The sequence below is a fragment of the Macaca fascicularis genome, chromosome 6, assembly GCF_037993035.2.
Source record: "Macaca fascicularis isolate 582-1 chromosome 6, T2T-MFA8v1.1".
Classification (NCBI taxonomy): domain Eukaryota; kingdom Metazoa; phylum Chordata; class Mammalia; order Primates; family Cercopithecidae; genus Macaca; species Macaca fascicularis.
The window spans coordinates 94,955,635-94,969,945 of record NC_088380.1 but is presented as its reverse complement, the minus strand read 5'-3'; the positions used below and the strand labels follow the sequence as shown (position 1 = coordinate 94,969,945).

General features: G+C 37.1%; 1 protein-coding gene across 12 annotated transcripts in view; it reads right to left on the bottom strand.

Moving 5' to 3' along the window:
• The window catches only part of ADGRV1 (adhesion G protein-coupled receptor V1), a 597,366-nt gene that overhangs the window by 185,850 nt on the left and 397,205 nt on the right, over positions 1-14,311 (bottom strand). For all 12 annotated transcript variants that reach the window (XR_012413865.1, XR_012413864.1, XM_005557361.4 and 9 more), the window contains one exon: positions 1,603-1,781. Coding sequence is in view for 10 of the 12 variants with exons in the window: in XM_005557361.4 (XP_005557418.3) it covers positions 1,603-1,781 (179 nt within the window). In the remaining 2 variants the exon portion in view is untranslated. The remainder of the gene's footprint in view (positions 1-1,602; positions 1,782-14,311) is intronic.

Below are 14,311 nucleotides of genomic sequence, written 5' to 3'. Positions count from 1 at the left end.
GGTAGAAGTAACTATATTTTACATTTCACTTGTTATAATTTAGTTGGTCATAGAGAACATTTGCCAAAAGCTTAAGAAGGCAAATACTTTGAGTAAGTTCATTTGGACATTCTTTGATCATAGTTTATTTCTCCCTTTAGAAATCCTTTTAAAACGAACAAGATAGTTTTTTCTAATTAATATTACATTCATTGGGTCCATTTAGCAAGGCCGGATGGGTATACATGTAATGCTAAAATTAAGTAAGTCCTGTCTTGCCAGGAAGCTCATGAAAAGAACAGTCTGCTAGCCACCACGACTTGCTTCATGGTTACTTTGCATGTCACAAGGAGTGATGTAGAATTTTCTGAAATTAACCTTGGCAGTCCAAGATTTAAATTAATGCAAGGGGTGGTAAAATGTAAAAAATCATAATATAATTCTGAAAAGATGCCATCGTTCCTTTTTAGAAGATTACAGGAATATAGACTTGTATATGCATAAAACACATTATAATATTATAAAATAACCAGTATTAGGGAGTCTTTTGAATTTCAATAAAAAGACAGAATTACAAAAATATATGGTATATTAGTGTGCATTGTGTTTGTATGTTTGTGTGTTTGAGTGTGTGTTTTACATAGCTAGCCTCCTTCATCTGAATGTGGTATGGGGTATGTGTTTGTGATTGCCTATGTGTGCAATACATTTGTATATATCAATAACAAGTATTTATTATGTATATAACTGATCAGAAACAATAATTCTATTAAAATGACTTCTGCTGATATAGTACTTTAACTTTCAATATTTTTCATGTCTATTAACTAATTTTATCTTCATAATAACCTGTTAGACAATTAAGTAATACTGTCTTCATAAGACTGTGAATAGGCTGTTTTTTCTTATTTAGAATTTTACTTTTTCTCCTCATACCAAGAGAGTTGGTTGAGCTTTACTATTGCAAAGTGTTTTTCCACCCCATACATGTGGAGCTAATAAGAAGGGCTCAGTGGTCCTCAAAGCCACAAGACACCAGATTTAGGATTAAGTCACATATATATATATATACATATGTACATAAAAAGTGTTAAGATTTTAAGATTAAAAGTGTATTTTAACAAGAATATCTAAGACCAAATTGACCTTGTCTTGTTCCTATGCACTTCTGCAGACACTCTCTATTCACTGTGATGCAGTTGTTTGGTATTCAGGGATCTTATGGGTGATGGTGGCTGCCATCCCCCTCTCTCACCAAAAACACACTGCTTAGATAATGTGCCAACACTCCAACTTTTTTTACTAGTTCTTTATCAAATATTTCATAGTGCCCTGATTTTGCTAAATATTATTGTTTACTTCAATCTAATAAACTAAATGCTAATGTACAAATTACCATGAACTGTTTGATACACCAACTCACTTGAGGAAACTGCATCTACTAAAGAAACTTGAGAGGCCATAGTTTCCTATTTAGAAGAGTAATTAGAGTAAGCAGAGCTTTGGACACTGTGGCAGAAAAACAAAGATCTTCCCAATATGTATTCAATCACAGCTCTTATGGCAACAAAATCTGCTTAGGTACATGAAAGCCAGGGCAATGTGTTGCCTGGATGTACTTACAGGTCACCATGAATGAGTCCATAGATCTGTGACATGCTCTGATGATAGATTCCTTTCAAAATAACTATGAGGAGAATCACCACAAAAGCTGGTAGTCCACAACTCAGAAGGAAAAACAGCAGATATCGCCTCTCTGTGTGCTCATCATTCATCACCAGCACGTACCAGAAATTCACAGACTAAGGAAGAAAACAACATAAAATGAACAGGCTCTTTTGTAATGGCACAGAACACAAATTCACCTGGGTTAGGCAATAAGTTACTGACCAACAAAGGGTCAGGATCTACTTAATGATTAGTTTTTTTTTTTTTTTTTTTTTTTTAGTTAATTCATACATTCATTCTTTCATAAGAACTTCATTCTTACCCAATAAATTCAGGATACCTCAAATTCTGGAAACACAGTGAAATATTTAGTTGATTTTCTGTATTTTTTTATTTGCCTTAATTTGCTCTGATTTACTCTCAGTTACAATCTTCTATGATTGCTTTGTAAATGTGTCTTTGAAGAAACATACACTGATATGCAAACCTACTTCCCACATTAACTTCCAGGTGATAATGAGGTAAAAAGCCCTATATTTTCAAACTTTTTGACAATTTTTATTTATTGAGGGCCTATCATATGGCAGGGCCAGATACTGTTCTAGCGGGAAAATAGCGTTGAAGACAACCAGTGGAAGGTGTTGACAAATAAACAGAAAATGATCACACAGAGAGAAAGTACTATAGCAGGGTTTGTTTTGTGGTCCATGTTTCCCAGTTTATACTCTCTCCCTTTTGTTCATTCACATGACAAATATTTATTGAGTGCTTACTAAATTTCACAGAGCAGTGTAGGCACTGGGGATACAGCAGTGAAAGAGATGGGGTGGTATTTACTTTTTTGAACCTTGGTTTCCAAATAAGTAGGACATAAATAATTAAGGGCAATATTTCTTTTATATTACATTTACGTTGCATCTTACATCTGTTACTTCTTACTGAGATAAAACATATAAATGGGACAAGTGTGTAGAGAGTGAGGGGGGATGAGGGGACACATTAAATAAATAGACTAAGAAAACTGAGGCCTATAAATGTTATGTTGGCTCCAAATCCCACACCTAACTTGGATCTAAGTCTTCTAGTGTCTTCTTTCCATGAGGGATGCTTATATTTAATTATCATTTAGTACAGAAACAATATTGAAAGTCATGCCATACATATTTCAAACAGTAATACCTATTGCCTGGATAAATCCACCATCTCAATTTTGCATGGTAGAAAGAGTGTGAGTATGAATGAATTATATATTATGTCTATATTATTATATGTCTATATAATTCATTCATACTCATTAATGTTATACTTCAAGTGGATAATCTCGGGCAAGTGACAACATTTTCAGAGCCTCAGTTTCATGTGTACAACAAGGTTATTATAAAGATTAAATGAGATACTACACGCAAAGTGCTGAACACATACATAGTCAATGCTGGAAAATGTCACTGCCTCTTCTTAAGTCTCCTATTAGGAGGTCAGACAGTGTGAAAGGCAAAAGATAAACACTTTTCTATTTGAAAAATAAGCATTCCTAATGTTTGTGGGAAGGCTTTCAGATGTTTTATTTACTGAGGCTTCTGAGTAAGATTTTATCTGTACCAAATTAGCCTTGAGGGATTAGTATTAGGCTAAACCAGAGAAGGATAAAAATGTTTGGTTACTTAGAGACTTGTGTCTCTGAATTTTATTTCCTGCCAGCACTCCATATCTCTATGTACATCTGCTTATATCTGTAATTATGAAGCATGTTTTGAGTTGTTGCTTATATAACTTTGTTCCAACTCATTTTTAAAAATTACTAGATCCAGCATTTTTTTTTTTCTTTTTATAATTAGTATAGGGATGTGGACTCAAATAAGTGGGGTTGTGTCAAGTGTTGTTGCTGGGGTAGTCAATATGGCCTGTTAAAGAATGAAAATTCATACAAAGCAAGGATCATTGATTAATCCATTTTCTAAACAAAAGTACTAATTATTTATGTTGGTTAGATGCTTGTGTGCATCCATGTAACATCGTAACTCAGTGGTGCAATAGGTGGAAGAGTCAAGGAGGAGGGTACAGATTGGTAAATGACTCTAAGTTGATTCACCATGATAAAGATTGAGACATTTTCAAAATGTCTGCTTTTACGCAGATGGACATTCGTTCCATCAGTTAGAATTACTCAACCTTTCAGCAGCTGTCTGGCCTTGACCACAGGCTCAGATAAGACTGAGACAAGTGTAATTGTTAGATTTATACATGCAGTGCTTCTGTCCCAAACAGCTCAAGGCCCAGTGTGGCTGAATTACTGAATACTTGGTTAAGCAAAACAAGCTTCAAATGTCATAAGCTTTTGCCAATTATAAATAAAAAATAATTTAAATTTCTTCTTAAAAGACTATGATCACTGATTGGGAGGCTGAGGCGTGTGGATCACGAGGTCAGGAGATCGAGACCATCCTGGCTAACATGGTGAAACCCTATCTCTACTAAAAATACAAAAATTAGCCAGGCATGGTGGCAGGGCCTGTAGTCCCAGCTACTCGGGAGGCCGAGGCAGGAAAACGGTGTGAACCCGGGAGGCAGAGCTTGCAGTGAGCCGAGATCGCACCGCTGCACTCTAGCCTGGGCGACACAGCAAGACTCCATCTCAAAAAACAAACAAACAAACAAAAAAAGAATATGATCACTGAAATATACTCTAAGAGAAGTACTTTCCATAATAATATCATTTTTAAAGCTATGGACTAGAAATACTAGAATGTAATGACGCAACATTTAATTATTCTAGAAATATTATGGCCCAAACATAAGATTTGTGTTGACTACCTCATTTCAAGTTTTACTTGAATTTTATTGTAATGTACTGTGGTAGGCACATTTTTGGACACATGCCTAGCTCATGAGCACCCCTTTTCCAAACTCTGCCTCTCTAACCCTCCTCCCACCACAGGCAGAGTGGGTTCAGTGTGCTCTGTGTACTCCCTGACACTGCTCCCCTGGCCACAGCTGATTTGATCAGGGGAGAAGCCTGGCCCAGGCTGAGCCAATCATCTGCACTGAATTCCTTGATGTTCCATGACAGTCTAAGCTGGTCAACTAAAGTAAGAGGACATAGAAAGGGGGTAGCCATGAGCACAGTGAAGCAGAGGTGTGTTAGAGAAGAATTCTCACAGTCCCTTGTGAAGTCCAACTGTAGGTACAGTTCTTAGGTTCAATGAATTATCCAAAATGCCTTTAGGATTTCAATTTTGTTTACTTTAGCTCGACTTAGGTAACTTAGTTTTTCTTTCTTCTTCCACCCAAAACTTGAATGAGATGTATTAATGTATTGCTTTCCCAAAGCAGTGGGGTTAAAATCTCCAGTTACCGCCATTTTATTTTTAAACCAAAAGACGACCCTGGAGCATTTGACTATACAATATGTCCTCACTTAAAATCGTCAATAGGTTCTTGGAAACTACAACTTTAAGCAAAACAGAGTATCACGAAACCAACGTTACCATAGATTAATTGATGTAGAAAAGAGTTAAGTTCCTATGGCATATTTCTGGTCACAAAACAATGACCAAGCTTCTAAAGACTTAAATACTTCTCATATTAAACACTGAATTAAATGTGACCTATACATACCTTTAAGAAAGACTGATAAAAACAAGTGAGATGATTATTTTTACAAAATTATTTTTTAGAGACAGGGTCTTGCTCTGTCACCCAGGCTGGGGTGCAGTGGCACAATCATAGCTCAGTGCAGCCTTGAAGTCCTGGGCTCAATCAATTCTCCCACCTCAGCCTCTCGAGTAGTAATTAGTTATCCAGGTTTTAGTGAATCGATGAGTGCCACTTGTTGTCATTATGGTGGGTTAAATCAAGGAATAAATGTTTGCAAAGTGAAAATTGTCAGGAGCACTTTCTACCACTATGCAGGTCAAAGACAATCACAAACATGGCAGGCTCCCTGTGCACTTCCGTACAGCATTGTTTATTGTCTTGCATTTACCTGATTTACTTTCTTCATATACTTTATAAATTTTTATTTTACAATAATTTGTATTCATTTATTCATTCATTTTATAATCTGCTTATTCCAGTTCGGGGTCAAGCATGACCAGAGCCCATCCTGGCAGCTCAGGGCACAAGGCAGGAACCAGTTCTGGACAGGACGTCATCCCATCTCAGGGTGCACTCACACATACCCACACACATGCAGAGCGGGAACATCTAGACATATCAATTAAGCCAGTGTACACAGCTTTAGGATGTGAGAGGAAACCCGAGTACTAGAGAAAACCCATGCAAACATGGGGAGAACATTCAAACTCCACTGTGAAAAGAAAATAAATCTTGGGGCCCCCAAATCACTAAGCTAAAGGGAAAAGTCTAGCTGGGACTGCTTAGGGCCAACCTGCCTCCCATTCTATTCAAAGTTATCCTTCTGCTCACTGAGATAAATGCGTATCTGATTGCTTCGTTTGGAGAAGCTAATCAGAAACTCAAAACAATGCCTCAAAAAGTGTATCTTTTCTACCTATGAACTAGAAGCTCCCTCCCTACTTAGAGTCTTCCCACTTCTGCTTCGGGTTGTTCTGCCTTTCCAGACTAAACCAATGTTCACCTTCCATATGTTGATTGGTCTCTCATGTCTCCGTAAAATGTATAAAACCAAACCGTGCTCTGACCACCTTGGGTACATGTTATCAGGACCTCCTGAGGCTGTATCATGGGCGTGTGTCCTCAACCTCTGAAAAATACACTTCCTAAAATAACTGAGACCTGTCTCAGATTTTCAGGGCTCACGTCTCACAGAGTAGCCAAGGCTAGCAATTTATTTATTTTCTCATCAATGTTACAACAAAATGATGTTGAATGAAATGATATTGATGACCTGTTGTATTCCTTTCCTTGAAATCATTGTTCTTCCTTCATAATCTAAGAGTATTAACAGATCATTATGTTTGCACAATTTTATGTTAACAGATATATAGCAAATATGATCTATGTGTCTGACTGACTACGCGTTTATCCAATGTGGAATTAACAGAACACAAATTAGAGGGTGTCGCTCACCCAAATATGCTTCATGCTAACTAAACATAGCTTACTGTTCACAGTTTATCTTATACTTCTCTGCTAAAGACTGTTCTAAAATATTCAATCTGTAGGTCTCTATTTACACTTCTGTTTCTAAGTTTTTAAAATGTTGTTAGAAGGATCTTATAAACTATCTTAAGACCACCCATCCTCACAATGTAGTCATGGCATTTTTAGCCAAAATGTTATTATGCCCAAAGTTAACCAACTACATCCATCCTACTTGATTGTTTCTACATTTCATACACACTCAGAATACAAAGTTTCCTAGCATTAAGGTCATTTAAACAGATGGGATATAGTCTCTGAAGACAAGTACAAAAAAATTCCGAAATATTTTCAGCATTATAAACCAAATTCGTCACTTGGAAAGAGACAATTAAATGAAATTTTTTGTAGCTTAAAAATCCGTGATGTTACTAAACGGTCTCATCTTCAATAACTCTAAACATTAGGATATTAGAACTACCATTTTCTTATCTTCATTGTTGCTTATCAGGAAAGATGATGTACTCTTGAATTCTCACACTTCTCAGCATATCATTGTGTCTGGAATTGGTGGGTTCTTGCTTTCACTGACTTCAAGAATGAAGCCGCGGACCCTCGCGGTGAGTGTTACAGTTCTTAAAGACGGTGTGTCCAGAGTTTGATCCTTCAGATGTTCAGATGTGTCTGGAGCTTCTTCCTTCTGGTGGGTTCTTGGTCTCGCTGTCAAGAGTGAAGCTGCAGACCTTTGCAGTGAGTGTTACAGGTCACAAAGGCAGCGTGGACCCAAAGAGTGAGCAGCAGCAAGATTTATTACAAAAAGCAAAAGAACAAAGCTTCCATGCTGCGGAAGGGGATCCAAGCCGGTTGCCAGTGGCTAGCGCTGACAGCCTGCTTTTATTCCCTTATCTGGCCCCACCCACATCCTGCTGATTGGTCCATTTTACAGAGAGCTGATTGGTCCGTTTTGACAGAGTGCTGATTGGTGAGTTTACAATCCTTGAGCTAGACGCAGAGTCACGGAGTGCTAGTTAGCTAGATACAGAGTTAGCTAGATACAGAGTACCAATTGGTGTATTTACAAACCTTGAGCTAGACACAGAGTACTGATTGGTGTATTCACAAACCTTGAGCTAGACACAGAGTGCTGATTGGTGTGTTTACAATCCTTGAGCTAGACACAAAGTCACAGAGTGCTAGTCCTCCAAGTCCCCACTAGCTTAGTTAGATACAGAGTGTATTCACAAACCCTGAGCTAGACACAGAGTACTGATTGGTGTATTTACAAACCCTGAGTTAGACACAGAGTGCTGACTGGTGCATTTACAATCCTTGTGCTAGACACAGAGTCACAGAGTGCTAATCCTCCAAGTCTCCACTAGGTTAGCTAGGTCAGAGTGCTGATTGGTGCACAAAGGATCCTCCCGCTAGATATAAAAGTTCTCCAAGTCCCGATCCCAGTTCAGGAGCCCAGCTGGCTTCACCTAGTGGATCCTACACCAGGGCTGCAGGCAGAGCTGCCTGTCAGTCCCAAACCACGCCTGCACTCAGCCCTTGGTCTGTCTATGGGACCAGGCTCCATGGAGCACGGGGTGGCGCCCTTTGGAGAGGCCCAGGCCACACGAGAGCCCACCACAGGTGGGGAGCTCAGACATGGCAGGCTGCAGGTCCCAAGCCCTGCCCTGTGGGGAAGCAGCTAAGGCCCCGTGAGAATTTGAGTGCGGAGCCGGCGGGCCAGCACTGCTGGGGGACCGGTGGTGCAACCTTCACAGCTGCTGGCCCGGTTGCTAAGCCCCTCACTGCCCTGGGCCGGCTGTGACAGCCGGCTGCTCCGTGTGCGGGGCCGGCGGAGCCATGCCCACCGAACTTGCACTGGCTCGCCAGCGCCGCTTGCAGCCCTGGTTCCCGCCAGCGTGTCTCCCTCCACACCTCCCTGCAAGCAGAGGGAGGCGGCTCTGGCCTCAGCCAGCCCAGAGAGGGGCTCCCACGGTTCCGTGGCAGGCTGAAGAGCTCCTCAAGTGCAGCCAGAGTGGACGCAGAGGTCGAGGAGGCACTGAGAGTGAGGGCTGCTAGCACATTGTCACACCCCATCATGATCACCTAGGGAACTGTACTTGGGTGTACTTAATTAAAAGCTCATATTAATAAATGTAAGGAAAACTATGTAATGCTATTTTTGAAAATTTCCTATTACAAACACAATCTATACAAATACAGAAAAGGAAGATTTGCAAAGCACTCATCCAAAAGTAAAGTTCCAGGTGCATAATAAGTAATATAAATGTTACATATTTTTAAAAATCTACAAAATTCAAAAGGACATGATGATCGGTAACTTGATTTGCATCTTTGACATGGTTCTGCATGGATAAACTGCTTTTGGCCAGTATCACTTGGCTTCTCTGGGTTTTAATTTCCTTCTGTAGTAAGAGGAGAGGTTAAATTTTTAGTTATTAGTAATTTCCTAACACTTTGTGATTGATTATTGCAGAAATGACAATTCTTTAAGTAAAAACACTAATGGCATGGATGTATACAGACTATGTTTTTTTAGCAGCAACACAGATCTTACAGGTCATTTTACCATGGCCCCTTATGAGGAAACTGAGGTAATGAAAGAACAGCATAGCTTTTTCATCTTCTGGTTAGCTACAGAACTGGGAGTGCAACATAACTCCAAACTGCCTTGTAAAGACTGATTATATTTAAGATTTATTTCCATATAAATTGACACAAATAGGCTGGGCACGGTAGCTCACACCTGTAATCCCACCACTTTGTGAGGCCAAGGCAAGCAGATTGCTTGAGCCCAGGAGTTCAAGATCAGCCTGGGCAACACGGGGAAACTCCGTCTCTACAAAAAACACAAAGTACTAGCCAGGCATGATTATGCACGCCTGTAGTCCCAGCTACTCAGGAGGATTAGGCAGTAGGATTGCTTGAGCCTGGGAGGCAGAGGTTGCAGTGAGCTGAGATTGTGCCACTGCACTCCAGCTGGGGTGACAGAACAAGACCCCATCTCAAAAAGAAAAAACAAAAAAGAAATTGACACAAATATTGACAATATTATTATTACGTGACAGTTTCTTGTCCTCATTTTTTTCCCCAATCACTTTATATGCCAGTGGAGATACGCTTTACTCATATAAGTAAAAAAAACCTGTTCTGTATCTTCATTTTTTTTCTAAGACTTAAGGAAAACTTACAAGGGCTTATCAGAATATAATACCTAAAACAATTGTGAACTGTGGATTAATTTTTCTTTACCTTGTAGTACCTACTGAAATGCTTTGCATATAATTTTAATTGAGAAATACGAAATAAATGAAGATGCACACAATTCGTTTTGAGCATTTAAAACATTTTATTGACTTTAACACTAATTTTATAATTTGGTTTAATAATTTGGTTTAGTTCTCAGTTTGTTTATATACATATATATGCCACCTTGTTAAAAATAATTTGATTTAAATGTGTTTAAATTTTTAATTAAAATGGGTATATAACAGGTATATATTTATGGGGTAAGTGTGATATTTTGATACAGGCATACAATCTGTAATAATCAAATCAGGGTAATTGGGGTATCCATCACCTCAAGCAGTTATTATTTCTTTGCATTAGGAACATTCTAATTCCACTCTTTTTGTTATTTTAAAATATACAATAAATTTTTGTTGACCACAATCACCCTGTTGTGCTATCAAATACTAGATATTATTCATCCTAACTATATTTTTCACCCATTAACCACTCCCTCCATAAAGAATTTTAGAAGACTCCATAATTTTAATTGATTTGGCTGAACTCATAATGAAGGACAAAAGTTAACTGGTGAAAAGTGAAAAACGGTGAAGGTAATAGTTTAACGGGAAGAATGAAACAAATATTTATTTATTTTATTTTATTTTATTTTATTTTTTTGAGACGGAGTCTCGCTCTGTCACCCAGACTGGAGTGCAGTGGCGCAATCCCAGCTCACTGCAAGCTACGCCTCCTGGGTTCACACCACTCTCCTGCCTCAGCCTCCCGAGTAGCTGGGACTACAGGCAATTGCCACCACTCCCGGCTAATTTTTTGTATTTTAGTAGATATTTTAACAGGGTTTCACCATGTTAGCCAGGATGGTCTCAATCTCCTGACCTCATGATCTACCTGCCTCGGCCTCTCAAAGTGCTGGGATTACAGGCATGAGCCACCATGCCCAGTCGAAACAAATATTTATTAATTGGTTAATAAATGTAGACCAAACATAAAGCTATATATCATTTAATCAAGACTTCTCTCCTAGGTTTTACTATGCTCTGTTTACACCAGAGGAAACGGAGGATGGGAGAAGTGTATTTCTCAGAATTAGTAATTCAGGCTATTGGAATTTAAACTGATTCTGTGTTAAATGCAAGCAACCAATTGTAATACCCAGATATAATTTAAGTCAAATATAGATAGCAGTAAACTAAAAGACTGTGTCTACAAGCATATATACTTACATTCCTACACAAATCTATTTATTTTTACAATAACATTTTCCCTACTATTTTTCCCAATGTCCAGATAGAAAAATTGAAGACATACCTTGTTAAGTGTTTTGTCATAGGCCATAGTTATGCTTTCATATGTTCCATAAACACATATTCATTCACTTATTCATATATCTTCATAAAATGCATATTAGCATATGAGTAAAACATAAAGGAGAAATGCCTTTTAAAGTTAAAAATCGGCTATTTGAACTCCATAATTTTCATGGTATATGAAATAAAGATCGGTATCCTGACTGTTTTTTAATAGTTGATTATTAATTGTGTCACCAGAATCCTTAAACTGACCTATAGCATCAAGTTTAGTCAGAGATCATAGATGCTATTAATTCTATTCCATATGCTCTTAATCATTCATTTCAGATGAGAGTCTAAGAAATGTTATCACTGGTCCTTGCCCCAATTCTCCTCCCTCTTTCTTAACATCTATTGCATGAAATAAATTGCAAGACTTTTTGAGGACTGGAGAAGTCAGTATTTTCTGGGTGTGTCATTTTTATCTTGATACCAGTCTGTTGTCCTTAACACCTTTGATGTCCCCCCAAATTAAATCAATGATAAAGGAGAAACAAGGCTAATTTTAGCATTTCCCTTCCTGTTTTGCTATGCTCTGGCACTAAGTAGCCTTTCTACCAAGGAATAAATAACATGTACATTTGCTTGTTCATAGTCTGGTTACATTGAGAAATTAACGCACAAGATGTGAATGCTCAAGTACAACTGTAAAATGATTTCTAACCTTATTCTACCATTTTAAAAATGTGTTCTTCAGTTAAGCTGTAATTTCAAAAGAAAAGATTATATTTCAAATTAAGCTGTAACTCTAGGCATGCGATGAGCAGACTGCAAGAACAATGCAAGGTTTGTATATTTTTCATAACTGATGCAGATTGCTATACAATCTTTTAACTTGGTGACAGGAAGTGATCATAAAATTGAGCCAAATGAATATACAGGCAAAAATTGTCTATCTATATCATATACGAATATCTCAAATAATTTATTTGCAATTTATTTACCTCATGATCTGGAAATCCAACTGAGAGCATGTTTCATGTAGACATGAATAGTAAAAGCATAATTCCTAGGAATTTATTCTATGGATACGGCCCAAGTAAACAAATACTCAGAGTGTGAGGATATCCAAGGACACATTGTTTACTATAGCAAAAAGTAACACGATAACCAAAAAATTATGTAATGTCATCAACTGGAGCCCAGAAAAATAAATTACGTAATAACCATATTAAAGCATAGGAAAAAGATATACCCATGCATGGTAAACTTAAAGATGTCCATATATATACACACACACACGCATATACATATACATGTAACACATATATACACTATATATAAATATATGTACACTGTATATATATACACACACACATACATACAAGAACACACATGGGCTTATTTAAATATTCATAAATATTTGTCTATGCATGGAATATTTATGGAGAGATACACAGGAAAACAGTAGTGTTTACCTTCAGGAATTGGTATTGAAGGTAGAGCAGAGAACGGAGAATGCAAGAAATAGTGAGAAAAAGATGTACTTTTTATTTAGTATTCAATTATGTTTTGTATCTGCTATGTCTAAAATGAAACCAAATCAGAACAGAAGAAGGAAAAATAGAACTCGCAAAACAGAGTAAAGATACTGCAAGATTTTAAATTCTCGTTGTCAATTTTTCTTAAAGGAGATATAACCCTGCCTTCTTAAGGGAGAAATGATTTCAATAGTTCCAAGGGAGTGCTCTTACATGAAGAGCAAACAGAAGGATAATTCAATATGTGTGGCCAAGAAAGGAATTTATGATTTGTTTCCTTTTAAAAAATAAGCAAAATAATTTGTTACTACATCCTCGCCTTGCACTGTGTGACTTTTCTGTCAAAGAAAAGGGAAGCCTGAAGAAACAGAGGCAAGGCTGTTATCTATGGAGCCTGTTATGAGCAATGCATCTACTTTAATAAAGGGTTAAAGGTTCTCCAGCTTGCTAAGGCTTTATAGCTAGTTAGTGTCCACCTCACTCAAAGTCAGACCTCTTTCCACTACATGAAGTTGATTTTCTTTGATTAAAAAGAAGGTATAATTTATATTGGAAAAGCAGAGCAGTCAAGATGTTTTCAAATCTATGAAATTTTAGCCACAACATATTATCTTAACAAATAATATGGGTAAATATGTACAGAGTATGCAGTCTGTCCCAGACACCACTTCAAGCTCATTCTATGTAGTCTGCCAAGAGAGGTAGTATTATTACAACTTGAGTTTTCAAATAAGAAAATCTAGGCTTAGAGAGCTTATGTAACTTGTTTACCAATAAAATTTTCCCTAAGCTACTCTAAAATTAATCTAAATTTATTATAAGGCACTAAAAGTATAGGATATAAAAGTAAAATAATTTTCAAGATAAAGTCATAAAAATGTATTCTAAGACTGAAGATATAATGCAGATAAAAATAAACATTAACAGTTCTGACATGCTTAACTCAGTAATTACAAATTTATGATTAATTTATTGTCATAAGCTATGCACAGACATAGGTAGTATCATATTCACTCCTATATTACTAAAAAAAATGAAGTAGAATCATTGAAGTAAAAATTCTCTCGATTTTATTCAACCTAATTCAACCAATGGGATTGAGCTAACAATAGTCTAACCTACATAATGTTTTTAAAACATATTTTAGAAAAAAAAAATTTAGCAGTCACTATTTTTATGAATGGGAAAATGTTGGTTGGTGAAGTGACAACCTCTGAACATAAAATAATTCATTAAAAGTAACCTAACTAGAATTCAGAACTTATTGACTTTTCCCCTTGTGGTCACACCACAAACCATGAAAAATGTGTGGTGTACCATCTGAAATACATTAAACTTCATTGGTACTTTAAATAGCTTTCCTAAGCCATTAGCCATCCAGAAATCTAATTGGTCTACTGAATGTGAATCAGCCACAGTCATATTTACCTAACTTGAAGAAGAGATGTAGAATATACCAATCTTCATTAACTTGGGTGAAATCTTATATATGATTTTGTCTAATGCTCC